This window comes from Pempheris klunzingeri, chromosome 17 (genome assembly GCF_042242105.1).
Source record: "Pempheris klunzingeri isolate RE-2024b chromosome 17, fPemKlu1.hap1, whole genome shotgun sequence".
In the NCBI taxonomy this organism is placed as follows: Eukaryota; Metazoa; Chordata; class Actinopteri; order Acropomatiformes; family Pempheridae; genus Pempheris; species Pempheris klunzingeri.
The window spans coordinates 1,395,211-1,422,929 of NC_092028.1; the positions used below are offsets into that span (position 1 = coordinate 1,395,211).

At 50.5% G+C, this 27,719-nt stretch overlaps 1 protein-coding gene across 1 annotated transcript in view; it reads left to right on the forward strand.

Annotated features, from left to right (window-relative positions):
* The window catches only part of LOC139216150 (caskin-2-like), a 64,849-nt gene extending 37,425 nt beyond the window's left edge, over nucleotides 1–27,424 (forward strand). Inside the window, exons 5-22 of the mRNA XM_070847196.1 lie at nucleotides 1,278–1,373; nucleotides 4,543–4,673; nucleotides 6,086–6,194; nucleotides 7,167–7,275; nucleotides 8,738–8,832; nucleotides 9,859–9,976; nucleotides 11,068–11,241; nucleotides 12,902–12,976; nucleotides 20,078–20,238; nucleotides 20,616–20,679; nucleotides 21,830–21,927; nucleotides 22,519–22,629; nucleotides 23,262–23,363; nucleotides 23,443–23,581; nucleotides 23,670–25,373; nucleotides 25,990–26,067; nucleotides 26,266–26,473; nucleotides 27,201–27,424. Of these exons, the coding sequence (XP_070703297.1) occupies nucleotides 1,278–1,373; nucleotides 4,543–4,673; nucleotides 6,086–6,194; nucleotides 7,167–7,275; nucleotides 8,738–8,832; nucleotides 9,859–9,976; nucleotides 11,068–11,241; nucleotides 12,902–12,976; nucleotides 20,078–20,238; nucleotides 20,616–20,679; nucleotides 21,830–21,927; nucleotides 22,519–22,629; nucleotides 23,262–23,363; nucleotides 23,443–23,581; nucleotides 23,670–25,373; nucleotides 25,990–26,067; nucleotides 26,266–26,473; nucleotides 27,201–27,297 (3,669 nt within the window). The 3' untranslated portion in view covers nucleotides 27,298–27,424. The remainder of the gene's footprint in view (nucleotides 1–1,277; nucleotides 1,374–4,542; nucleotides 4,674–6,085; nucleotides 6,195–7,166; nucleotides 7,276–8,737; nucleotides 8,833–9,858; nucleotides 9,977–11,067; nucleotides 11,242–12,901; nucleotides 12,977–20,077; nucleotides 20,239–20,615; nucleotides 20,680–21,829; nucleotides 21,928–22,518; nucleotides 22,630–23,261; nucleotides 23,364–23,442; nucleotides 23,582–23,669; nucleotides 25,374–25,989; nucleotides 26,068–26,265; nucleotides 26,474–27,200) is intronic.
* Nucleotides 27,425–27,719: the final 295 nt, after the last annotated feature.

Consider the following 27,719-nt stretch of genomic DNA (forward strand, 5'->3'; position numbering starts at 1 on the left):
GTAGATCACCTCAGCCAGCAGCCACCAAACGGGCTGCAATGGCTGCAACGTGATCCTTTGGGACAACTGCACCTGATCACAGTAGGTCCACTAAAAGGGCTTGTTTGATCCACTGACAGGCTCAGAGTGTTATTCTAAGTGTGTGACAGCATCATGGAAAGGATCCCTACAGAGAGAGACCTGGAAGATCCTTTTGGTTTAACCACAAACAGCACACACACCAGACTACATTCACTAAAACAGGGATTTTAGAGAACAGGACACAGGAGCTGCTGGTCTGCTGCTGCCTCCATCAGGGACCCTAACATGTTAAATAGGATCAGAACGAACCCTTTAAAACACCAAAGTCACACAGTAACACAGACAAACTGTCTGATGGAGGCAGCAGCAGACCAGAGACTCCTGTTTTCTGTGCGGTAAAATGACTATTTTTGTGAATGGAGTCTGGTGGGTGACATTAGAATTGGTCTACTGCTGCGTCCACCTGTTAATTTGTGTTATTGTGTGTCACACAAATACTGTGTTGGATCCGAATTAACTCTTTACAGCCCCAAAGACGACCAAAATGTGTTCAGGTTTAGCCCAAGTTTAAAAACACTGGAGTTGCCCTTTAAATCCATTATCAGTAGATTCCTGGTGAGATTTTGTTTGGGGTTGTCGCTGTAATCCTCCATGCAGAGCTGAGAAAATAACACACAGCTGACTTTGTTTGTCCAGCCTGTGTGAGCCCACAGCACGGCATCTGATTGGCTGAGAGGTGGTGAAACATTATCCACATTACAGCACCGACACAACAACACGACCCTGGGGGGGCTGAGACGCTGCTGACACCTCTGCAGGTGTTTCACTCTGCTAAAAGACCACACACACACACACACACACACAGAGTCAGGCTAGCAGTTTCCCCCTGCTTCCAGTCTTTATGCTAAGCTAAGCTAACACAGACATGAGATCCATCAGAACGTCTCACCCTCAGAGAAAAAGAGAGGAGGAGGAATCCCCAAAATGTTGAACTATTCCTTTAAACCCCATTAACACACCACAGTCAGAGGCTGTTTTTGTTCCTACTGTTGTATTTCACAGGAGCATCAGCACTCAGCAGGTCTCAGTGATGTGAGTGTCTGCTCTTCCCCTTCTCACGTGACCTCTGTCTGTCTGTCTGTCTGTCTGTCTGTCTGTCTGTCTGTCTGTCTGTCTGTCTGTCTGTCTGTCTGTCTGTCTGTCTGTCTGTCTGTCTGTCTGTCTGTCTGTCTGCCTGTCTGTCTGTCTGTTTTCAGTCCGAGATGTTGCTGCAGCATCAGTCCAACCCCTGTCTGGTCAACAAGGCCAAGAAGACCCCTCTGGACCTGGCCTGTGAGTTTGGAAGAGTCCAGGTGAGCGCCTGGGTTTGGTGTGCATCCAAAGGGGGGTTAAGGTTCTAAGCTTTAGTCAGCCTGCAGTGTTTCTGGTGCAAAGGATTGTGGGAGCTGGAAAAGAGGAAAGAGGTGTAATGTGTCTTCATCATCAGGAAACTCGTCAAACTGGCAGGATCCTCAGGTTACATTTTCTCCCTCCAGGGATCCGTAGAGCCCCAGAACCTGTCAGAAGAAGCGCAGCATGTGTTTGTGGTCCGGCCTCGGGGTGTTTGACCGCTCGGCCCAGTCTGGCCGTTATAATTAGGGCTGGTGCTGAGGTCAGCGTGAGGCTCCAGAGAACCAGCTGCCCGCTGCATAAACTCAGTCTAAGACCAGTATTAGTCTTACATGGTCAGGTTAGACTGGTCTAATTCTGCTGCATGAATATTTAGACTGAGGTGGTAACGTCAGCCCCCCTCTCCCCCCGGGTCAGCACCAGGGGCTTTTCATGAAGTGATATGGTGGCAGGATGGAGCTACTGGTGAGGTGTAGCGCTCGCTGTCTGGTCTATACCACGACCCCCCCGGAGAGGAGGCACCACGAGGGCCAGCGTCTGTTCCCTGCTCTCCCTGCTCTCCCTGCTCTCCCTGCTCTCCCCGCTCTCCCTGCTCTCCCCACTCTCCCTGCTCTCCCTGCTCTCCCTGCTCTCCCTGCTCTCCCTGCTCTCCCTGCTCTCCCTGCTCTCCCTGCTCTCCCTACTCTCCCTGCTCTCCCTGCTCTCCCTGCTCTCCCTGCTCTCCCTACTCTCCCTGCTCTCCCTGCTCTCCCTGCTCTCCAGCGGCTCATCTCTTCCCCCCCGACGTGTCCAGTTAACTACACAGCCCGGTAGTGATATAAAGTGTGTCGATCTTCCACCGCTAAGTGCCTCTGTTGTAGCCGCCATGTTTATGCTTCGGTGAAGTGTCGTCTTTTACCCATAATGCACTGCACAACAGGCGATCCAATCAGTCTTGCTTAGTTTGACTTGGAGTTAAGGTCTGTTTTCATGCAGCTGGATCCTGATGAGTGCAGGTCAGAGGGAGGCTTATATCAGATGTTAACTGATGGTTGGACAGCACACAGCCACAGCTGGACAAACACACACACACACACACACACACACAGGTTTGATGGCGTTGCCACGGCTACCTCTCTGTCAGTAAACATCACTCTTTGTGTCCCTCACTGGCCCCCATGCTGCGGCAGCTACACAAACCCATCAGGGCAGGATTTGTCTTTTCTCACACGCTCTCCGGTGAAGTCGGACCGGCAGCAAGGACGGAAAGGTCCCACACCACCGCTGGATGTCAGGAAGAAGACGTAAAGACTGGGGACACTCGTTCACCGACCGTTAACCCTTTAAAGATCAACATGTTAAAACATGACCAACACTACAAAGCAATAAGGAAACACTCGTCATCTCAGGGGTTTTTTCCCGTAATTTAAAGCTTCTTTCTCAGAATATCTTCCCTCTTCCTCCTGCGTCACTGTTGTAGATGTTTCAGGTTTCAGCTCATTTTGTGTAGTTTATTCTACAGCAATGCATCATGGGATATGAGACCATCGTCTGCTTCTGTCAGAGTCGTCTTTGTTTTGACTTGTGTGAGTTTGTTAAATGAGACATGAAAGTGAAGTCTGATCCCCCACAGCTGATTCAGACTTTGGCAAGATATCTTTAGAGAGTGTGTGTGTGAGTGTGTGTGTGAGTGTGTGAGTGTGTGTGTGTGTGTGTGTGTGAGTGTGTGAGTGTGTGTGTGTGTGTGTGCAGGCCTCAGCTGCCCCTCAGTGTTTTCGGGGTGTGTCCACGGCAGCTGCTGTGTTTCCATTCGGCTCTCCTCTGTTTCACCTCCTTGAACATATTCAGTCTGTACAAACCCTCAATTCAAACCCACACAACTTTATTTTCAGATTTTATTGTAGATCCCAAAGTTTCCAAAGATCCTAAATCTGCATGTTGGTGAAATGTGATGCTGCGGACATGACAAGAAGCTACTGGATGGTTAGGGGTTAAAGGAGCACTGCTAACTTTTGTAATGTAATTTTGTTTTCATTTTCTGTCCTCTGTGTCCTCATCCTGGTGTGTGAGTGACTGGTAGGTAGTAAAAGTGTTGGAACTGGTCCAGTAGATCACCTCAGCCAGCAGACACCAAACGGGCTGCAATGGCTGCAACGTGATCCTTTGGGACAACTGCACCTGATCACAGTAGGTCCACTAAAAGAGCTTGTTTGATCCACTGACAGGCTCAGAGTGTTATTCTAAGTGTGTGACAGCATCATGGAAAGGATCCCTACAGAGAGAGACCTGGAAGATCCTTTTGGTTTAACCACAGAGAACGACATAACATATAGTTCATCTTAAAAGCCACCAGACTCCATTGACAAAAACAGAACATTTGACCTACCAGGACAGCTCCTGTGTCCTGTTCTCTAAAATCCCTGTTTTAGTGAATGTAGTCTGGTGTGTGTGCTGTTTGTGGTTAAACCAAAAGGATCTTCCAGGTCTCTCTCTGTAGGGATCCTTTCCATGATGCTGTCACACACTTAGAATAACACTCTGAGCCTGTCAGTGGATCAAACAAGCTCTTTTAGTGGACCTACTGTGATCAGGTGCAGTTGTCCCAAAGGATCACGTTGCAGCCATTGCAGCCCGTTTGGTGGCTGCTGGCTGAGGTGATCTACTGGACCAGTTCCAACACTTTTATTACCTCCCAGTCACTCAGACACCAGGATGTGTTTGGCTGAGTTCTCCTGTTAGACTTGGTGAAGGGTCACTCTCCTGCTGGCCTTATTACTGATCATTTGTAGAAAAGGAGGCGAGAGCACATATCCCAGTCCTCGCTGTGACACTTCCCCTGATAACATAACATATTAACGAGCCGTAGATCCCACCTGAGGAGAGATCAGTCTGGGATCTCTGTGACTGAACAACGTAGAAATGCTGACATTGTCCTCCTAGAAGTGAGCTTCAGCCTCCAGCTGGGCCTCAAACATGTGGACTCAGCTGTGGTGCTTTGGGGCGCTGAGGGATGACCTCACGCTCACCTGCAGGCTCTCTGACGCTGTGTGCTGGTCCCCGTTGGGTCTGCACACTTCTGCTTGTACTCGCTCTCATCGCTGGCTTCGTTTTGTCCCCCTCCTGCCTCCCCTGCCTCACCCGCCGCCCCCTCAGGTGGCCCAGCTGTTGCTGAGCAGTAACATGGTCGTGGCGTTGTTGGAGGGAGAGAGGAAGGAGCCGACGGACTCGGCCTTCACCACCCCGCTGCACCTCGCCGCCCGCAACGGACACAAAGACATCATTCGGTGAGGGTTTAGTTGATTTTTTATCCTCCATTTCCTTTTTTGTCCTTGTTCTTGTCTAGTGTTGCTTGTCTTCATCCCTTTGTGCCTCATGTGAATCACTCTGGATGCCTCCTGTCCCATAGAGGACTGTATTAAGTAATGTAGTAATATTCACTACAGCTTCGTAGTTTCCCACAGAAGGAAAATGACCCAGTGCAGTGATCCAGTTGTCACTTTGATCCTCACAGACTGGGTGGACGTTTCAACCTGCTGGACAGTGTTGAAAATCAAAATGCAATTTAAACCGTGTGACACGATTTTTCAGTTTTACAAGCGATGTTCAAGTCGCAAGTAAAATGAAAATGCAATTTTCTAACAATTAGAAAAAGAAAGTGTAAACAGCACGTGACTTCACCTGCTGTGGCCCCCCCGCTGCCTTTACACCTCACCAAAGTGAAGTCCAGCTGCAGTTTGAATTATTAATCCGTGTGTATATTTGTGTAACACATCTCGGCAGACGGGGTTGTGTTGAGTGTGCCGTGGATGTCGGCGGCGGGGGGGCGGGGGGGCCGTGGTCGTTCACCACTGAGCCGGCAGCACGTCTGAGTGGTGATGTGGGAGCCTGAACTGTGTTTGTGTGTTTGTCTCTTCTTCATGCCTCACATTCCCAGCAGAGCTCTCAAGTCCAACATCCCTGTGACCCAGTTTTATCCCTCTCATGTGTGTGTGTGTGTGTGTGTGTGTGTGTGTTTTTGTGAGTGTGTGTGTGTGTGTGTTTTTGTGAGTGTGTGTGTGTGTGTGTTTTTGTGAGTGTGTTTCTGTGTGTGTGTGTGTGTGTGTGTGTGTTTTTGTGAGTGTGTGTGTGTGTGTGTTTTTGTGAGTGTGTTTCTGTGTGTGTGTGTGTGTGTGTGTGTGTGTGTGTGTTTTTGTGAGTGTGTGTGTGTGTGTGTTTTTGTGAGTGTGTTTCTGTGTGTGTGTGTGTGTGTTTTTGTGTGTGTGTGTGTTTCTGTGTGTGTGTGTGTGTGTGTGTGTGTCAGCACTTCTCTCTCAGCCTGCTGTGCAGTAAAGGCTGAGCTGCTTCACTGACTCTTACATAAAGACACATGATAAGATGATCAAATCCAAATAACACACATGATGGTTCATGACGAGACTTTTACTGCACACACACTGTGTGTAAGTCCATGGAGTGACGTAGACTGACCACATGAAGTTGTTGGAGGATGAATGTACAGTCAGACGTTGGGTCTCTCTGGCTGACAGCTGTCACTCTGAGGACGGACTGTGTCTTTCTTCACCTGATGTGACACTAAACTGCACAAGAGCACGTCTCTAATGCTTCTTAACCAAATCCCATTCAAATTCCTAGTGATTTTAGAGCTCAGGGCGGCTCTCTGCTCCAGTGGATCACACGTGTCTCTGCTTTGTTCCAGGCTGCTGCTGAAGGCCGGCATCGATATCAACAAGACCACCAAGTCTGGAACGGCTCTGCACGAGGCTTCTCTGTACGGGAAGACGGAGGTGGTCCGCCTGCTGCTGGATGTGAGTCTACCTCAGAGGATACGGACTATTATCTGCAGTCACCTGTCGGGCAGGTGTCTCCAGGTGTCTGGAGTGGTGGGCGATGAACGCTTTAACTCACTCCTTCACATCTTCACCAGTTTCTTTCAAAACCCCCCTGAAATCAGTTTCTTCATATTTGAGCAGTAACCCGTGCCCTCTTCGGTTTTCTTTGACAACACCCATTTCTGGTCTATGAATTATGGACAGTAGCACATACAGTGTTCAGGGGAGCGTCCCTCCTACTAAAGGTTAAGGCCATCACACACCAACACGACGCACATAAACAGCCTGAGTGTTCGTATCAAGCATGGAGCACTTCTACACGTTCATAAACACAGCCGGACCTACTTGTTGTTTTGCTGCCACAAAATAACGACATCAGCGGAGTAAACGGTTACTGTGGCTGAACACATTGATGACTACAGACCAGCAGTCACAAGCGTCACCCCTGCAGTTACAGCCCGCGGCCACGGGGGCGCCAGAGAGGACAGAACAGGGATTCATGCGTTAAAGAAGCAGTCTGTAGACTTTGGTGCCATCTAGCAGTGAGGCTGCAGCCAACTGAAGACCCCCCCCCCAGGATTCATGCTCCCTTTGCTTTGTATTCTGCTCAATCAGTCTGATCTTTCTCCTTGTCCGCCCTCCAAACGGTACATTCACACCACGCTGACAAGATGTTTTAGGTACTTAAACACTACTGAAGACATAATCATGAATATTATATTCAGTTTCTGGCAGTAGTTACCCATAAATCCTACAGACTGCTCCTTTAATGTGCCCAGTTATTTTAGATTGTGACAAATACCTGCAGAGATAATGCCTTTCCCATCAGCCTCGGCTGTACTCGTTGTTTCACCGCCAGTGTTAGCCTGCTAGCTGGCAACACTGAGATGGTGAGCGTCCGATCAGGGTGTGGGTCACAGAACTCCTGTCCTGTGTGTCTCCTCGCAGGCCGGCGTGGACGTGAACATCCGGAATACCTACAACCAGACGGCGCTGGACATCGTCAACCAGTTCACCACGTCGCACGCCAGCAGGGACATCAAGCAGCTGCTCCGAGGTCACACACACACACACACACACACACACACACACACACACACACACACACACACACACACACACACACACACACACACACACACACACACACACACTTCACTCTTCCTCTTCGTCCTCCTCACCTGTCCCTGTGCTGCAGAGTCACCTGACATTCAGGCTGTTTAAATTCAGGGTTATGTAACTCTTATCAGTCGGCTCTCACAGCTTCAAAGAGCAGGCTGCTCACATTCAGCCTCAAATTTAACAGAGCTGTATATATACTGTGTGTGTGTGTGTGTGTGTGTGTCTGGTCTGTAATCCTGCAGTCGTTTGAAGTTCCTGTGGGAACAGACTGAGGGAATAATGAGCGGTTGTGTTGGAGAAGTGATTTAAAGAGTTTCCCGTCTTGTTTACTGCGGCAGAGACTGGTTCACTCTTCAGTTATTGAATTATTCCTCCTCTGTGGACACCAGCGGTCTTTGTTCTCTTCTCCACTCTGCTCTCGGTGTTTCTGTTAATGACTGATGGTGATATATGTGCAGTACACCCACTAAGACAGCATTTAAAAATACACAAGGGTGCACAACACATTCTTAAAGTTGCATTGAGCCCCACAAATCACGCCGCTGGCCCCCCGGCCCCCCCGCTGTCACAGCAGGTGTCAGTGTGTACGGCTTATCTGAGCGGGTGAAGCTGAACTGTTCCTCTGTTCACAGTGAGGGTGACAATAAACTATGAAGTGTGTGAAAAACTAAGTCAGGTCTTCCAGTCTGAAGTCAGCCTGGAGTCCAGAGGAGCATCACGTGGTCACAGAGCCCACAGGAGAGCTGATGTTACAGCTGCTTCTCCTTCACAGCTAGTTCTGTCATCCACTTTGTGTATTTATATTCACACTCTATAATAATCTACTTCTTCTGTCGGTGGAAACACAACAGACAGAGTTGTGACCCTGAACTGATCCGACTGCTCACTTTTAGTCTGAATGAACAGCAGTGGATCGATAACTGTAACTGTGATGAGTTTTAATATCACTGCAGTGTGACAGCATGAGGGAAACAGCCTCACAGGATGTGGAGACTAAACACCTTGTTGGTGGCTGCTGTGTGTCGGGGTGGGGGGGTGGGGGGGGGTCCACTGCAGATTCACCTCTGTTTATTTTCAGTTTGGTTTGTTGGTAACGGAACAAGTTCAGACGTGATTGTGCTCGTGTGTTCCTCAGATGTGTTTGTCGTCTCTGCCCATTTCTGTTATTCATCATTAATATTAATATTTGTCCTGAATAATGCGGGGGCTTGGGGGGGGGGGTCATATCCTTCATTACATTGAACTGAGACTGTTTCTGGTGAAATACATGACGTCACAGCTCAGTCACATAAATGAGCTGACTGCTGACATGATATTATGTCAGAGAGGGGGGGTCTGCTGTCATATATCTCCTGATCCCGACCCCCCAGCCCTAACTTTGGCTGTCTCCCGCACAGATGCGACGGGCGTCCTGCAGGTCAGAGCTCTGAAGGACTACTGGAACCTCCACGACCCCACGGCCCTCAACATCCGAGCCGGAGACGTCATCATGGTGAGACGCTCAGAGATCCACAGCAGCATCCTGATCCTTCACTTCATGCTTCCTGTAAATGACTGGGGGGGGGGGGGGGGGGACTATTCACACTATTAACTGCAGTGAAAGCACTAAAAAAGGTCCTGCAGTCAGAATCTCTCTGGTGCCAAAAGAAAACGTCTGATGCTGCAGATGTTTAAGGTTTGAGCTCATTTCAACTTCTCTATATCCTGTGGGGTCGTTGGAGCTACAGCAATGCATCATGGGATATGATCGCCGTCCTGTTTTCAGCTCGGTTACGATGAATTTTCCATTTGATCCAAGAGGGTTTGAAACAGGTTGTTTACCTTCAGAAGGAGGAGGAGAAGATTTTCTCAGTCTTTATTGACATATCAGCATCGGGGGGTCTGTAGGTAAAACAGATAAAGAAATAAACACAGCCAGGGGAGGGGGGGGGTCATATTATTATAGTAAGATCATTTCCCACCATGAAGTTATGAGGAAAAAACTCTGAGATTAAAGAGAAAGAACACTTGAGCATCATCTGAACCACTTTGTGAGGCCAGACGAACACAGACAGCACAATAAGGACATACTTTCTCTCTAACGTCATTAATACAGTGTTTTTCTCCTCCGTAGTTTTTTATTTTATGTTCTTTCTTTCACGTATGAAGGCTAAAACAGCATCATAGAAGCGTAGCTAAAGCCGTCAGATGAATGTAGTGAGTGAAAGGTGTGGTGCTCTCAGTTCCATCCCAGCAGTGTGGATGAATGTACGTCAGGGTGAAGCAGGTCTGGCCTGTAGCTCGTCCGGCGCCGTGACTTCCTGTCAGTGAATCAGGTGATGAGTAAAGCTGGAGGTGTGTGAGCGGAGGAAGTGATTCACTGTCTGAGGTCTGAGGCTTCATGTTGGGACTCGCGCTAAATATTAAACATCACCAAAGTGTGTGAAAGGTCTCTTTCTGTACGTGCCCCGGTATTTTCTCATTGGGGGGTCGTTGCCAGCCACCAGGGGCCCGTAGTGACCCATCTCGTCCCCCGCAGGTGTTGGAGCAGCACGTGGACGGACGCTGGAAAGGCCACATCCACGACGCCCAGAGAGGGACGGACCGAGTCGGCTTCTTCCCCCCCTCCATCGTGGAGGTCATCAGCAGGCGAAATGGTCAGTGACACACAGAGGACGTCTCAGGTCACACCCCATGAAAACATCCAGCTGGTTAAGGTTATTAAGCAGGAGGCTCCTTAAAGGGTACTTCAGTGTTTTTACCCCTGGTCCCTCTCTGTCCACATCCTGGTGTCTGAGTGACTGGTAGGTAGTAAAAGTGTTGGAACTGGTCCAGTAGATCACCTCAGCCAGCAGACACCAAACGGGCTGCAATGGCTGCAACGTGATCCTTTGGGACAACTGCACCTGATCACAGTAGGTCCACTATAAAAGAGCTTGTTTTAGCCCCTCACAAACAGCTAATATCACTTTCTACAAAGCCGCCAGACTCCATTGACAAAAATAGCCATTTTTCCCCACAGAACACAGGAGTCACTGGTGTACAGCTGCGTCAACTGGTTGGTTTGTTTGCGTTATTGTGTGACTTTGGTGCTATAAAGGGTTAGCTCACATGAGACACAATATTCATCAAACACACAGTAGCACAAACAAACTAACCGATTGAGGCAGCAGGAGACCAACAACTGTGTTGTTGTTGTATGAGGTAAAATGACTATTTCTGTCTATGTAGTCTGGTGTGTGTTGAAGAGAGTGCTGTAATGGCTGTTAAACAAAAAGGATCATTTAGACACCACATTATGTACAAATAGGGCCCAGATTTAACAATGTTACTTACTGCTGTCATTCATCACACAACCATGTGTTGTGTATCTCTGACTTCTTGAGATTTGTTGACAGTAAAGAAAAGGTAGAAAATGAGCGAGGACTTTAATTTTGTGTGCCGGTGGAGTCACCTCTACACCTTCACCCATTCGATGGTGGTGGTTTGTTTAACTTCCACTTCAGACACCTTGGTCACCTCATACAGGATGTGATGTAGATGAAAAGCCCCCCATTTTCACCTGAATTAGAAACTAATCAGCCTGCTTCCAGATCCACCCCATGCTTCCTCTCTCCTCCCTCCTGCATCCATCTCTCCATCCATACCACATAATCACTGACCTCCACCTCTAACCATCAGCTTGCTAACCTCCTCCTCCTCCTCCTCCTCCTCCTCCTCCTTCCCTCCCTCCCGTCTCGCCCTGTAGGGGGCACCCTGTCCCGGCACGCCTCTCTGCCCACCCAGCGCCAGCAGCTGCTCTCCAGAGCCCCCCTCTCCTCCGGCCTCAGCTCCGCCCCTCAGACCGACGACTCCTACACTCTGTACGCCCCCCCCACCCACGTGGTGCTGCCGCTAGCCAACGGCCTCACTACCAACACAGGTATACACACTCGGGACGCACACACACACACTGTGCAGCACCATGTGCACGCTGCTGTCTGAGCTGTGATCTGCTGTGGAGGATCACACCAGCAAATATCAAATGTACAAGTAGTGGTTCAAAGAAGACAACGTTCTTTGAGGCACGAGCAGTTATTTAAATGAAGGGAAACGTCTCTCTGGGAGAACCACAAGCAGCCAAACCAAAGAGGTCACAAACAGTTCAGATCCCCTGATTTAAAGGAGACCTTCAGTGTTTCTCCCCCTGGTCCTCTGTGTCCTCATCCTGGTGTGTGAGTGACTGGTAGGTAGTAAAAGTGTTGGAACTGGTCCAGTAGATCACCTAAGCCAGCAGACACCAAACGGGCTGCAATGGCTGCACCGTGATCCTTTGGGACAACTGCACCTGATCACAGTAGGTCCACTAAAAGAGCTTGTTTGATCCACTGACAGGCTCAGAGTGTTATTGTAAGTGTGTGACAGCATCATGGAAAGGATCCCTACAGAGAGAGACCTGGAAGATCCTTTTGGTTTAACCACAAACAGCACACACACCAGACTACATTCACTAAAACAGGGATTTTAGAGAACAGAAGTTGCTGGTCTACTGCTGCCTCGATTTGTTAGTTTTTTGGCTTTATTTCTGTAATAATTGTTTAATCTGAACTAACCCTTTAAAACATACATGTCAAACTCACATCCGGCCCGCGATACAATTATATATACGGCCTGCGAGATCATTTCATGTGACTATTAAGAACGGCCCGTCGGTAAACAGCACTCCCACCTCTAATACTACAAATCCCACAATGCAGTGAACAGCTGCCGCGCTAGTCAGGACCCGTGCAGCAGCCCCTCCTCCCGCAGGTATAATGACACACCGATCAGTGGATCAATGCATCGATCAGCGCTGTTATAGCGACACTTCAGCTACCCCCCCCCAAAATAAATGGCTAAACGAAAAGTGGACTTTGAAAAGTTGTTGAAGTTTGGCTGTTTAAATTCATATTTCTGGATATAATATATATATAATATTATTATATTATATATTATTATATACTATAATAAAAGAGTCACTATTAGAGTCTTCACTAAATGTTGAGCCCGTTTGGCCCGTGACTTTAAATTTTGGCCCTTTCTTTGATTGAGTTTGACCCCCCTGCTTTAAAACGTCAAAGAAACACTAACTAACTAACAGACAGAGGCATCAATCTACCGCACCAGTTCCAACACTTTTTGTACCTACCTGTCAATTCCATCTCTATTCTGTATGTTTATAGTTCAGGACTACGGCATTAAAGTTTGCACATGTAGCGCGCAGTGGATCCCATCATCTGGTAATGTGTGCTTGTGTGACTTTAGCTCTATGGAGGCTAGTAAAAGGTGCTGATACCGGCTGTAATCACTGTGGTCTAGTTGTTTATTGAATCCAGACCCCTGATCAGAGTTTCTTTGAGCTCTGATCCGGTGACTGATCACCATCAGTAATCGGCATGAAGAGCAAAGATCCCTCTCTTTCATTTCCACTGTCCCAAACCAGAGATCAGCTCCAGCAAGTCTTTTCTATCTAATCTTTGTCCTCCAACACACCCCATCCCCCCAGTCAGCCACCTACCCCCCCCTGAAACAACGCAGTCCTTCAGAGTGTTTGTGTCTGATAGGTTTGTCTCCCAGCCGCCTGTCTCAGTCTGAGTTTCCCTTCGAGGACATCTGGGTTCTCAGGGACTCGTGTCATGGTAAGACCCCCCCCCCGAACGACGGCTTCTCCTCCCCGGCTGCTCTGAAGCTGCCTCGCTGCCCCGCTCAACGCTCTGCATCCCCACCCGACACACCAAGACAGCCAAGCAGAACCGCTGTCCACAGTTCGGGATCGCTGTGGCGCCGCATGTCGCCTTGCAGCGCCTCATGTCACTTCACTTCAGCGTTGGCTATCGGCGATTGGCTGATTTCACCGCTGGCTGTATTTTTAGAGCGATACTTGTTGTTTTGTTTTGCTAATTTAATGGTTTGCCTCCTTAAGAAATCAACCCAGTCAATAATGAACCTGTAAAGCATGACCTTTTTCCAGCTCTATACGTTTCCAAAGACGGCAGATTGCCTCATTTCAGTTCTTCAGCTGAGCCTGGTTTAAAACGACGTCTGCGTCTGAAACTCCAGACTAACGTGATGTTTAGCCGCTAAAACAGGACGTTAGAGTCTTAAATCTGTCTGAAACCTCAGTTTGACACCCAACAGGACGTGAAGTGCAGACTGTTAGTGGGAAATACTACAGTATGCAGCACTGGACACCATGCATACACATCCCATAATGCAGTAGTAATGATAATAACAACCTAACAGCCAATGGCGGACAACGACCAAGGCAGATCTGGCTTAACATCAATAACTAATAGCTTCAGTTTAAGGTTTCACTTTACTGGACGTATTGTATGTTTCCACGGTTACGCCTCTAAAGAAGTGATGTGACTATGACGCACTGAACAGAATAAACAGGACGTCAGACCAGAGGACATATGTCAGCCTGTATGTCACTTCATGCCTCCTGTTACTTCAGACCGCCTCCTGTTACTTCAGACCACCTCCTCTGGCTTCAGACCGCTTCCTGTCGCTTCAGACCGCCTCCTGTTACTTCAGACCGCCTCCTGTGGCTTCAGACCGCTTCCTGTCGCTTCAGACCGCCTCCTGTTACTTCAGACCGCCTCCTGTTACTTCAGACCGCCTCCTGTTACTTCAGACCACCTCCTGTGGCTTCAGACCGCTTCCTGTCGCTTCAGACCGCCTCCTGTTACTTCAGACCGCCTCCTGTTACTTCAGACCGCCTCCTGTTACTTCAGACCACCTCCTGTGGCTTCAGACCGCTTCCTGTCGCTTCAGATCGCCTCCTGTCGCTTCAGACCGCCTCCTGTTACTTCAGACCGCCTCCTATTACTTCAGACCACCTCCTGTGGCTTCAGGCCACCTTACCAGGATTCAGATCACTCCTTGTCACTTCAGATAATTTCCTGTCACTTCGGATCGCTTCCTGTTGCTTCCTGTCACTTCTTGTCACTTCAGACCGCCTCCTGTCACTTCAGACCGCCTCCTGTTACTTCAGACCACCTCCTGTCACTTCAGACTGCCTCCTCTCACTTCAGACAGCCTCCTGTTACTTCAGACCGCCTCCTGTCACTTCAGACCACCTCCTCTCACTTCAGACCACCTCCTCTCACTTCAGACCGCCTCTTCTCGCTTCTGACCGCCTCCTCTCGCTTCTGACCGCCTCCTGACGCTTCAGACCGCCTCCTGTCACTTCAGATCGCCTCCTGTTACTTCAGATCGCCTCCTATCACTTCAGACTGCCTCCTGTCACTTCAGACCGCCTCCTGTCGCTTCAGACCGCCGCCTGTCGCTTCAGACCGCCGCCTGTCTTTTCTGACCGCTTCCTGTCGCTTCAGACCGCCGCCTGTCTTTTCTGACCGCTTCCTGTCGCTTCAGACCGCCTCCTGTCACTTCAGATCGCCTCCTGTTACTTCAGATCGCCTCCTGTCGCTTCAGATCGCCTCCTGTCTTTTCTGACCGCTTCCTGTTGCTTCAGACCGCCTCCTGTCGCTTCAGATCGCCTCCTGTCGCTTCAGATCGCCTCCTGTCACTTCAGATCGCCTCCTGTCGCTTCTGACCGCTTCCTGTCGCTTCAGACTGCCTCCTGTCGCTTCTGACCGCCTCCTGTGGCTTCAGATCGCCTCCTGTTACTTCAGATCGCCTCCTGTCGCTTCTGACCATTTCCTGTCGCTTCAGACCGCCTCCTGTCGCTTCAGACCGCCTCCTGTTACTTCAGACCGCCTCCCATCACTTCTGACCGCTTCCTGTCGCTTCAGACCGCCTCCTGTCGCTTCAGCTCGCCTCCTGTCATTTCTGACCGCTTCCTGTCGCTTCAGACCGCCTCCTCTCGCTTCTAACCGCCTCCTGTCGCTTCAGACCGCCTCCTGTCACTTCAGATCGCCTCCTGTCGCTTCAGACCGCCTCCTGTCGCTTTAGATCGCCTCCTGTTACTTCAGATCGCCTCCTGTCGCTTCTGACCATTTCCTGTCGCTTCAGACCGCCTCCTGTCGCTTCAGACCGCCTCCTGTTACTTCAGACCGCCTCCTGTCACTTCAGATCGCCTCCTGTTACTTCAGATCGCCTCCTGTCACTTCTGACTGCTTCCTGTGGCTTCAGACTTCCTCCTGTGGCTTCAGACCGCCTCCTGTGGCTTCAGACCGCCTCACGTCGCTTCAGACCGCCTCCTGTCACTTCAGACCGCCTCCTGACGCTTCAGATCGCCTCCTGTCACTTCTGACCGCTTCCTGTCGCTTCAGGCGCCTCCTGTCGCTTCTGACCGCCTCCTGTCGCTTCAGACCGCTTCCTGACGCTTCAGACCGCTTCCTGACGCTTCAGACCGCTTCCTGTCGCTTCAGACTGCCTCCTGTCGCTTCAGACTGCCTCCTGTCACTTCAGACCGCCTCCTGACGCTTCAGATCGCCTCCTGTCACTTCTGACCGCTTCCTGTCGCTTCAGGCGCCTCCTGTCGCTTCTCACCGCCTCCTGTCGCTTCAGACCGCTTCCTGACGCTTCAGACCGCTTCCTGTCGCTTCAGACTGCCTCCTGTTGCTTCAGACTGCCTCCTGTCGCTTCAGACTGCCTCCTGTCACTTCAGACCGCCTCCTGTTACTTCAGATCGCCTCCTGTCACTTCTGACCGCTTCCTGTCGCTTCTGACTGCCTCCTGTCACTTCAGACTGCCTCCTATCACTTCAGACCGCCTCCTGTCACTTCAGACCGCCTCCTGTTACTTCAGATCGCCTCCTGTCACTTCTGACCGCTTCCTGTCGCTTCTGACTGCCTCCTGTCGCTTCAGACTGCCTCCTATCACTTCAGACCGCCTCCTGTCACTTCAGACCGGCTCCTGTTACTTCAGATTGCCTCCTGTCATTTCTGACCACTTCCTGTCACTTCAGACTGCCTCCTGTGGCCTCAGGCCGCCTCATATCGCTTCAGACCTCCTGTCACTTCAGACCGCCTCCTGTTACTTCAGATCGCCTCCCGTCACTTCTGACCGCTTCCTGTTGCTTCAGATCGCCTCCTGTTACTTCAGACCACCTCCCGTCACTTCTGACCGCTTCCTGTCGCTTCAGACCGCCTCCTGTCGCTTCAGCTTGCCTCCTGTCATTTCAGACCGCCTCCTGTGGCTTCAGCCCGCCTTATGTCGCTTCAGACCGCCTCCTGTGGCTTCAGGCCGCCTCATGTTGCTTCAGACCGCCTCCTCTCACTTCAGAATTGCTTCCTGTCACTTGAGATCGCCTCCTGTCACTTCTGACCGCTTCCTGTCGCTTCAGATCGCCTCCTGTCACTTCTGACCGCTTCCTGTTGCTTCAGATCGCCTCCTGTTACTTCAGATCGCCTCCTGTCAATTCTGACCGCTTCCAGTCGCTTCAGACCGCCTCCTGTTACTTCAGATCGCCTCCTGTCATTTCTGACCGTTTCCTGTTACTTCAGACCGCCTCCTGTCGCTTCAGATCGCCTCCTGTCACTTCTGACCGCTTCCTGTTGCTTCAGATCGCCTCCTGTTACTTCAGATCGCCTCCTGTCATTTCTGACCGTTTCCTGTTACTTCAGACCGCCTCCTGTCGCTTTAGACCGCCTCCTCTCACTTCAGACAGCCTCCTGTTACTTCAGATCGCCTCCTGTCATTTCAGACCGCTTCCTGTCTCTTCAGACCGCCTCCTGTGGCTTCAGGCCGCCTCATGTCGCTTCAGACCGCCTCTTCCGACGTGAGGCGGTCTGAAGCGACAGGAGGCTGTCTGGAGCGGCAGGAGGCGGTCTGAAGCAACGTGAAGAGGTCTGAAGCAACGTGAGGCGGTCTGAAGAAACGTGAAGAGGTCTGAAGCGACGTGAGGCGGTCTGAAGCAACGTGAAGAGGTCTGAAGCGACAGGAGGCGGTCTGAAGAAACGTGAAGAGGTCTGAAGCGACAGGAGGCGGTCTGAAGAAACGTGAAGAGGTCTGAAGCGACGTGAGGCGGTCTGAAGCAACGTGAAGAGGTCTGAAGCGACGTGAAGTGGTCTGAAGCGACGTGAAGAGGTCTGAAGTGACAGGAGGCGGTCTGAAGCGACGTGAGGCGGTCTGAAGTGACGTGAGGCGGTCTGAAGCGACGTGAAGCGGTCTGAAGCGACGTGAGGCGGTCTGAAGCGACAGGAGGCGGTCTGAAGCAACGTGAGGCGGTCTGAAGCGACATGAAGAGGTTTGAAGCGACAGGAGGCGGTTTGAAGCGACAGGAGGCGGTCTGAAGCGACAGGAGGCGGTCTGAAGCAACGTGAGGCGGTCTGAAGCGACATGAAGAGGTTTGAAGCGACAGGAGGCGGTCTGAAGCGACAGGAGGCGGTCTGAAGCGACGTGAAGAGGTCTGAAGCGACGTGAAGAGGTCTGAAGCGACAGGAAGCGGTCTGAAGCGACGTGAGGTGGTCTGAAGCAACGTGAAGAGGTCTGAAGCGACATAAGGCAATCTGAAGCGACATAAGGCGGTCTGAAGCGACAGGAGGCGGTCTGAAGCGACAGGAGGCGGTCTGAAGCGACGTGAGGCGGTCTGAAGCAACGTGAAGAGGTCTGAAGCGACAGGAGGCGGTCTGAAGCAACGTGAAGAGGTCTGAAGCGACAGGAGGCGGTCTGAAGCAACGTGAGGCGGTCTGAAGCAACGTGAAGAGGTCTGAAGCGACAGGAGGCGGTCTGAAGCAACGTGAAGAGGTCTGAAGCGACATAAGGCAATCTGAAGCAACGTGAAGAGGTCTGAAGCGACAGGAGGCGGTCTGAAGCAACGTGAAGCGGTCTGAAGCGACGTGAGGTGGTCTGAAGCAACGTGAAGAGGTCTGAAGCGACATAAGGCAATCTGAAGCGACATAAGGCGGTCTGAAGCGACAGGAGGCGGTCTGAAGCGACAGGAGGCGGTCTGAAGCGACGTGAGGCGGTCTGAAGCAACGTGAAGAGGTCTGAAGCGACATAAGGCGGTCTGAAGCAACGTGAAGAGGTCTGAAGCGACAGGAGGCGGTCTGAAGCAACGTGAGGCGGTCTGAAGCAACGTGAAGAGGTCTGAAGCGACATAAGGCGGTCTGAAGCGACAGGAGGCGGTCTGAAGCGACGTGAGGCGGTCTGAAGCAACGTGAAGAGGTCTGAAGCGACAGGAGGCGGTCTGAAGCAACGTGAAGAGGTCTGAAGCGACGTGAGGCGGTCTTCATGTGGCCTTTCGTCATCACTTGCTGTCTGATGTCATCCCGCCTGGTCTCATGTCGTCTTTCATGGTTAACAAAACACACGACTTCCTCCAACAGAGATCTGAGGTGACTGAAGGTGGAGGGACGGCCATCTTGGTGTGTCGGGTCCGAACACTGTGTGTGATTCAATGTGTCGTCTGCTTCAGGCTGAACCTGCGATCAGAGTCTGGCTGTCAGTAGTCCCTGTTGTCTTTCTCACAGGGGGGCGCCACAGGGGGGCGCCACACGTCCATCGCTGCTCTCAGAAGTTAAACTGTCACAGAGCCAGAGGAGAAGGATCCTCTGAAGCTGAGTAAAAGCCCTCAGTAGAGCCTGTCGTGACGTCTTTGACACTGTAATCCATGAAGATTTCAGCTCTTAAATAAAGTTCTTCATCAGGAGAAGTTTAGCTACAGTAAAGTGCTGCGTTTACTCTTTTACAAAGAGAGTTCTGTACTCGTTTTATTGTCAAAACTTAGAAATAGAGGCGACAGTTCAGAGGCTCTCCATGAAAGCTTTTGCACTTTATATCAAAACACAAACGATCAGAAAAACGATTCTATCAGACATGGGTCCTCTCTGTCCACATCCTGGTGTCTAAATGTAAAGGTAGAGTACTAAAAGTGTTGGAACTGGTCCAGTAGATCACCTCAGCCAATGGCTGCACCTGATCACAGTAGGTCCACTAAAAGAGCTTGTTTGATCCACTGACAGGCTCAGAGTGTTATTCTAAGTGTGTGACAGCATCATGGAAAGGATCCCTACAGAGAGAGACCTGGAAGATCCTTTTGGTTTAACCACAAACAGCACACACACCAGACTACATTCACTAAAACAGGGATTTTAGAGAACAGGACACAGGAGCTGCTGCTCTGCTGCTGCCTTGATAGGTTAATATGTCTGTGTTAGTTTGTGTTACATAAATACTGTGTTGGATCCAAACTAACCCTTTAAAACACCAAAGTCACATAATAACACAAACTAACTAAACAGTCGAGGCAGCAGCAGACCAGCAGCTCCTGAGTTCTGTGAGATAAAATGACTGTTTTTGTCAATGGAGTCTGGTGTGTTTGAATATAGCTGTTTGTGGTGAAACCAAAAGGATCTTACAGGTCTGCTGGCTGAGGCGATCTACTGGACCAATTCCAACATTTTCCAACATTTTCTGTTTACATTTAGACACCAGCATATGTACAAATAGGGCCCAGGTTTAAAAACACTGGAGTTACCCTTTAGTGTGGAAACGGGGTGCTTAGTCATAGAGTCTGATGTTCCATGACATTACTGTCACTAATGGACTCATGCCTGCAGCTGTGCTCCCCTGCTCTGCCACAGCACAGCTTTGATACCAGAAACCTGCATCCTGCCCGTCACCCCCATCGTCACCCCCCAGCCCCTCAGCCTTTTACCCCCCTGCAGGCTTGTTTGCCCCGTTCTCTCACCCTGCTGCGACTCGACAAAGAGCATCTGCTGCTTCTCTTAGCCTCTGCTGACGTGACTTCCTGCGTCCGATGGTTTTGCTCCTCCCACCTGGACATGGTGAATGTATTTATTTAGTTCCTTGTGTTTCTTCGCCTGCAGCTGGAGACAGGAACAGTGTTGGGAGCACCGGCAGTGTTGGCAGCACCCGCAGTGCCGGGAGCGGACAGAGCACCGAGAGCAACAACGCACCCAACGGACTCCAACACAACACTGGTCACCATGACGCCAACGCCAACAAGGTACACGATGCCATCAGACAGGTATTGATGTCTCAAATGATAATCTGCCTAAACTGAGCTTTCAGAGAACTTCATTACGTGTTTGAATCAGTGATTCAGAGGTCTGCAAACAGCTTAAAATCAGCTGATTCATGCAACATGTTGGTCAGATGACACAAAATACGCCTGATTGTGTTCTTATTGTCCAGCGTTAAATAGGTAGAATATTGTTTTCCTGCACAGGATGAATGAATCCAGACTTCTTGTTGTTTTCTCAAGGTCACATCTCAAGATGTTAAAAACGTATTTTCCTGCGTTCTTCATTATTAAAGTTCTCAGACATGATCTTTCTCGCTCTGCTCTTCAGTTTAAAGGCTGCAGATTGACTCAGAGTTTGTTTCTTGTGCTCCTGTGTGCAGCCGGCGCCCCCTGCTGTTGACTCTGGACACTCAGACTGCAGCAAACAGCCCGATCACCCTGCAGGTACTTTTCTCTTTAATCATCTTTTACCTCAGGTTGTCACACGCTGGCAGTCTGTGAGATAAAGAAAGACAAATCTGTGTGTGGGCACGTTTGTTTGTCTTCGTATTAGACTTCCAAAGGCCAGTGTTTAATCTAGAGTACACTGTGGTCTGTGCTTTTAATGATTCCTTATTGCTGACACTACTACCACTGCTTTTTTATGTTTATTTTAGTTAATTACCTTTTTCTATTATGTATTCCACGTTCCATCACATCTGATCAGGATATAAGCAGCAGGATTTGGTTCCTTCTGCTCCGTTTTCCTCATTTTTTCCCTTTCTTTGATCTGCTGTTACAGATTAAATCACTGTAGGAATTAAAGCATACCTTTCACCTCTTGCAATCTTTACTATTACATTTTTACTCAAACATGACACATTTCCCTTTGTAACACATTCTCAACATTAAATCGCAACTCAAACCATATTTAGACATATGTTGGTGTCTGAATGATTAAATGTCTAAATAAGTTAAAATTACTGACATCCCTGCTCAGAGTGTTATTCTAAGTGTGTGACAGCATCATGGAAAGGATCCCTACAGAGAGAGACCTGGAAGATCCTTTTGGTTTAACCACAAACAGCACACACACCAGACTACATTCACTAAAACAGGGATTTTAGAGAACAGGACACAGGAGCTGCTGCTCTGCTGCTGTGACTTTGGTGTTTTGATGCGTTAGTTAAGATCCAAATGAACTCTTTAAAACACCAAAGTCACACAGTAACACAGACACACTAACTGATGGAGGCAGCAGCAGAGCAGCAGCTCCTGTGTCCTGTTCTCTAAAATCCCTGTTTTAGTGAATGTAGTCTGGTGTCACTCAGACACCAGGATGTGAACAGACTGGACTTAGGGTTAGAAACACATGAGCTCTCCTTTAAATTGGGATTGTGGTTTAAATGGCTTTGAAATATTTTTCATACCAACACCAGTGCTGATGGTTTGAGTAACAAGTCATTTTCTTTGTGATATTCAAATCTAAGCGGACATTAACTCCCTCACGTGGAGCGTTTAAGTGAATAAAAGCAGTGTGTCTCTGTGGGGAGTCAGAGTTTCTTAGATCTTCGTCCCCTCTGAGAACACCTGCTGAGGTGTGGTGTCCCCACAGGTGGGACTCCTCGGAGGCAGACGGTGACGGTGCAGAGACCTGCAGAGCAGACCTTCTCCCAGCAGTTTGTTCGTCCTCAGCAGCTGCTGGAGGGGAAGGTGAGCATCACTCATCTGTCTTCATACTGTCGTTTTAATCCTTTTCTCTTTACTTCTTTCAGCTCTTTGAGACACTCGGCTGGTTCTTTTCAACCTTTTGACCTCTGTAATAGAAAGGTTCTGCCACTGCCCACATTGGTACTTTTGCTTACTGTGATTTTGTTTCCCAGATTGTCACCAAACTCTTTACATCCCTAAAATCTGTAGAGCCTGAACTAAAGGGCTACGTGGCTGTGTTAGCTAATACACCGTAATGACCGATAAAATACTCGCAATTAATACAAAACTCTGGCGTCATTCATCAAATTTGAATAAATAAACACAAGCAAAGACATTGATCCAAAACTATTCTGTAGAAACATCGACTATCGACCTGCTTCCCGTCGCCACGTTTCATCGTGAATCACAACTTAATGCTGTCATCAACTTGTGTCACGAGGGTACAACATGATTATCCAAAACACAGAGGCCTGAGCTTTCACCTTTTTATCTCATCACAACAAACAAGCTGCACGTCCACGTCCAGCGTGTGAAGACGATCTCCAGCGGTGACATCGGTGTGTCTGTACTGTGTGTGTGTGTGTGTTGTAGGATGCAGAGGCCATCTACCAGTGGCTGAGTGAGTTCCAGCTGGAGCAGTATACTGGGAACTTCATCAGCGCCGGTTATGACGTCCCAACCATCAGCCGGATGACTCCTGAGGTAAACAACCACCCGTCAGACTCACTGGTGTATTGAAACATGCAGACGGGTCTTAGTAAGGTGTTCCTCTGGAGCTATTCACTCATCTGGTGTTTTGATGATGGCGGTTAGAGCGTCGGCCCACACTCTGCCTCCTGTGGTCACTTTGGTTGAGTTATGGTCATTGCAAAGGCCATGTCGTCTGATTGGCTGACTTTCTCAGTGAGCCCTCGTGCCCCGTGGAGGGCGGCGTAGTCATCCTGGAGGAAGCCATCAGGTCAGACATGTGACCCCCCCCTCCCCCTATAGCATAACAACATATCATCCTCTCACTGTAGGAGTCAAAAAAGGTTTTACCTTTAATTTGTCACCTGATGGTAGAAGGTGTATGTGTCAGCTGGTACAGCAGCTGGAGTGTGAATGTGTCTTACTGGTGTGCTGACATAGTGAAAGCACTTGTTAAATGTACTTGTAGTTACACGTGATGCCTGTGAAATATTCTGCCCTTCATTAGCAATGATGTAGGATTACACAGTTAATTTAAGTCCGGGCGTCGTGTCCTGGTCCTGGCCGAGGAGCGGACTCAGCATGGAGCTGTGAGTGTGCAGGTAACTGACTCACTCATGTGTTTTGTCTTGCTGTGGCGTCTGCAGGATCTGACTGCCATCGGAGTGACCAAACCTGGCCACCGCAAGAAAATCTCCATCGAGATCAACAACCTGAACATCCCAGAGTGGCTGCCGGACTACATCCCAGTAAGGCTACTAACTGTTAGCTACTGAATACACAGACCTCCAAACACCGCGATACCAAACGATCTGTTCCTTCTCACAGTCTGATCTGGGTGAGTGGCTGAGTGCCATCGGCCTCCCTCAGTACCACAAAAAGCTGTCCGAAAACGGCTACGACTCCATCAGCATCGTCAAAGACCTCACGTGGGAGGATCTGCAGGAGATCGGCATCACCAAGCTGGGTGAGGACACATGACATGTTCACGTTCTGGCCTGTGATCGAGGCGACTGTTGAGTTTTTGAGTTTGGTACGATGACTTTTCCCTCCAGGCCACCAGAAGAAGCTGATGCTGGCGGTGAAGAAGCTGTGTGACATCCAGAGGGCGATCCTGCAGGCCGAATCAGGCCAAGGCACGCTGCGCCGCAAAGCCCCCGGAGCCCTCCACCTGGTCACCATTGAGCCGCCTGACACGGCAGGTGAATGCCCTTCTCCTCACACCCCAAAGATGCTGACCTTCCAGGACAGCGAGCTGAGCACTGAGCTGCAGACGGCCATGTCCAGCCACTACGGAGGCTGCGAGGAGGGCCTGGCCATCAAGAACGCGGTGGGAATGTCCCAGAGCCAGGAGAGCATCGACACGCGGTCCAGAGGCTCCGGGCGCTCCCAGGAGCCTCCCACGGCTTCCATCACTCCCCACAGCTGGTCCCAGGAGAGCCTGGACGGCAGCCCCGCCAAGGAGAGGAACCTCCCCGAGGGGTGGGACCAGAGGCCTCTGCAGCAGCAGCCGCTGCCCAAGCAGGTGCCTCTGGGCACGGCGACTGTGTTTAAGTACCCGGCGATCCCGGCAAAGCCCAAACTGTGTGGGTCTCGCGGGCCCTCCCCTCACGGCTCGCCGGCTCTGAAGGGTTTCAGCTACCTGCACTCTCACTGTGGTTCCACAGACCTGAACTCATCTCCCAGGCATGAAAACCACTCCATGACCCTGACGCCTCCCAAGAAGCGAACCCAGAGCATGACCCGCTACGCCCTGTCGGACGGAGAGCCCGATGAGGACGACGAAGAGCAGGCGTATCGTTCTGGAAACCTGCAGTCCTACGCCACCTTGACCCGCAAACCCGGGCGCAGCCAGCTAGCTCGATTACAGTCGAGTTCAGACAAGAACGGCAACGTGGGACGCAGTCAGTCCTTTGCCGTGCGCGCCCGTAAAAAAGGCCCCCCTCCTCCTCCTCCGAAGAGACTGAGCTCAGTGAGCAGCACCACCAGCGGGGAGCTGAGTGACAGCAGCACCACGTCGTCGGGCGGCGGGGCGATGACGGACAGTCCGGTGAGTGTGAGGAGCATCACGGCCTCTCTGGAAGGCAGGGCCGAGGGCAGGAACCACACAGGATCCAAACCGGACCTCGTCAAGCAAGAGCCGCCTTCCCCCTCCCACAGCTCTGCAGGGCAGGAGTCCAGAGAGGCTGCCGTGGTGAGGAGGAGGGTGCAGAGCGAGTGCATTCCCACGCAGGCCGGCGGCAGCACCGAGCCGGACCGAGGGGTGAAGTCGGACTCTGAGGAAGAAGAATCTAAAGGTCGTGGACTGGAGGGTTCCTCGTCCCCTCAGAACAGCTCCAGCGAGTGCATCCCTTTTGCGGAGGAGGGCAATTTGACCATCAAACAGAGGCCCAAGGCTCCAGTTCCACCCAGGGCCGAGGCCGTGCTGGAGCCTCCAGAGCAACAGGCCGCCAAGAACCTGGAGGTGCCCGAGTTCAACCTGAAGGAGTCGGACACGGTGAAGCGCAGACACAAGCCCAAAGACAAGGAGCAGGGAGGAGGCTCCCCCAGCAGAGAGGGAGCGGGGGCGGCCGGGCCAGAGTCCGACGGCAGCAGGCCTTTGTCCCAGAGCCAGGAGGAGGTCAGTCTGAGGATCAGCGAGGCCAGTCTGGAGAGGCCGACTAGTCCGGCAACAGGTTCCCCAATCAAACCTCCGCTCTCCCCAAAACCTCCTGCAGTCGCCCCGAAACCTGTCCGCCACAGTCTGCTGGCAGCACAAGGTGAGACACCAGCAGCAGCTTATCAGCCTGCATTCACTGTTACATTTACATCTCAAATACAGGAGCTACCAAAAAAAGACTTAGTTAAATCCTAAAGTGCAGCGTCAGTCAGTCAGTCAGTCAGTCAGTCAGTCAGTCAGTCAGTCAGTCAGTCAGTCAGTCAGTCAGTCAGTCAGTCAGTCAGTCAGTCAGTCAGTCAGTCAGCTCTCCTGAGCCACTTCAGTTTGTGAATCTGATCACAGCAGGTCTGAACTCATTCAGAGTTTTTCAGTGAACAACATTCACCAACAACCTGGTTGTTCCTCATACGATCAGATATCAGGAATGTCCATTTAAACATAAAAGCTTTGGTCTGGACTCAGGACTCGTTGCTGCTTATTTGTGACCTGACTTGAAACTTGTTGCTTTCAGTTTTGGACTTTTTGCTCAACTCAGGACTCGTTGCCTCTGACTACATACGTACGTGACTTAGGACTTGTTGGTCTTGATTTGGGGCTTGTTCCTCTGGACCTGGACTTGTTTGTCTTAATCTTAACCTTGACTTTCTAACTTGTTCTCGACTCTGAACCCGTTGCACTTGATTTGACATTTGTATATGTTGCTGTTGTCCCTCCAGCAGCTGGACGCTCCTCTCCTCCTGTGACCGTCACTGTGGTTCAAAGTGTGGCCTTTACCTCTCCGCCCTCTCCCGCTCGTGGGCCCCCAGCTCCAGATCCAGCTCCAGATCTGGCACCGGCTCCGGCTCCGGCACCTGTTCTAGCACCAGCACCGGCAGCGGCTCCAGTACCAGCAGCGTCTCCAGCACCGGCTCCAGTACTAGCAGCGGCTCCAGTACTAGCAGCGGCTCCAGTACCAGCAGCGGCTCCAGTACCAGCAGCGGCTCCAGTACCAGCAGCGGCTCCAGCAGCAGCTCCGGCTCCTCAGAGTCCCTCTCTGACAGCAGCAAGGGCTCAGGTGTGTGTGGTGGGTCCGGGCCCCGTCCCCGAGTCGTCCTGTGGGACTGAGGTGGTTCAGCAGAGGCTGGATCAGACCAGCACGTCTCTGGAAGCAGCTCTGAAGGCTGTCGAGAGAAAACTGAACCAGGAGGAGAACTCAGACAGGTAAGACTGTCAGATATATCAGACCACTGGTTTGGTTTTTATCATGGTTCAAGACTAAAGCTGCTGATGTCAGTCCCTCCAACACTTCAGTCCACATCAGAACACCTCAGAAGCTGGTAGATTTTTAGAGGCGTGTAAAAGTGAAAGCTTTTCTTTACTGGTCAAAGTAACCTGATCACAGTAGGTCCACTAAAAGAGCTTGTTTGATCCACTGACAGGCTCAGAGTGTTATTCTAAGTGTGTGACAGCATCATGGAAAGGATCCCTACAGAGAGAGACCTGGAAGATCCTTTTGGTTTAACCACAAACAGCACACACACCAGACTACATTCACTAAAACAGGGGTTTTACCACACTAGTCCGGCTGTTGTGATTTTGGTGTTTTAACACATTAGTTTGGATCCAAACTAAACTGACCCAATAATACAAACACACTTAGCAGTCGAGGCAGCAGCAGATAAGACGGCTTTGAAGAGAGCGATAAAACAGCTGTTTGTGGTTGAAACAAAAGGATCTTTACGGATCTTTTCCATAATATTGTCACTTAAAATAACAATCTGAGCCTGAACTTATTGTCCATGTAACTGCAGCTAATGTAAACTGTTGTGTGTGATGTAGCTTAAACAGTGAGAACAGCCTCATCATCAGCGTGTGCTTTATTTCTGTCCATCTTTAGTCATGACGTGATGAACTGGTTTATCTATTGTTTGTCATGTTTCCTCAGCAGCAGATCGAACACAGTGAAGTCGGCAGGAACCATTCTGGACGACATCGGCAACATGTTCGACGACCTGGCCGACCAGCTGGACGCCATGTTGGACTGAAGACTTTACACAGACAGTTCAAGACACAAAAAAACAGACCGATTCTCAATCTCAGGAAGTGGAACAGAGAAAGAGGAAAGAGGGGAAAGGAGGTTTGCTTGTTTTGCTCTGAACTGCAGAGGAGAGCAGATCAAGTGCTCGTCTTGTTTCTCAGCCTGAACACCAGCACTTCACCTCCACTGTGCTTCCCAACAAGCTCCGGAGCTCTCCTCTCCTGCTTCCTCTCTGTCAGGACCTGCTTCCTCTCTGTTAGGACCTGCTTCCTCTCTGTTAGGACCTGCTTCCTCTCTGTTAGGACCTGCTTCCTCTCTGTTAGAACCTGCTTCCTCTCTGTTAGAACCTGCTTCCTCTCTGTTAGAACCTGCTTCCTCTCTGTTAGAACCTGCTTCCTCTCTGTCAGAACCTGCTTCCTCTCTGTTAGG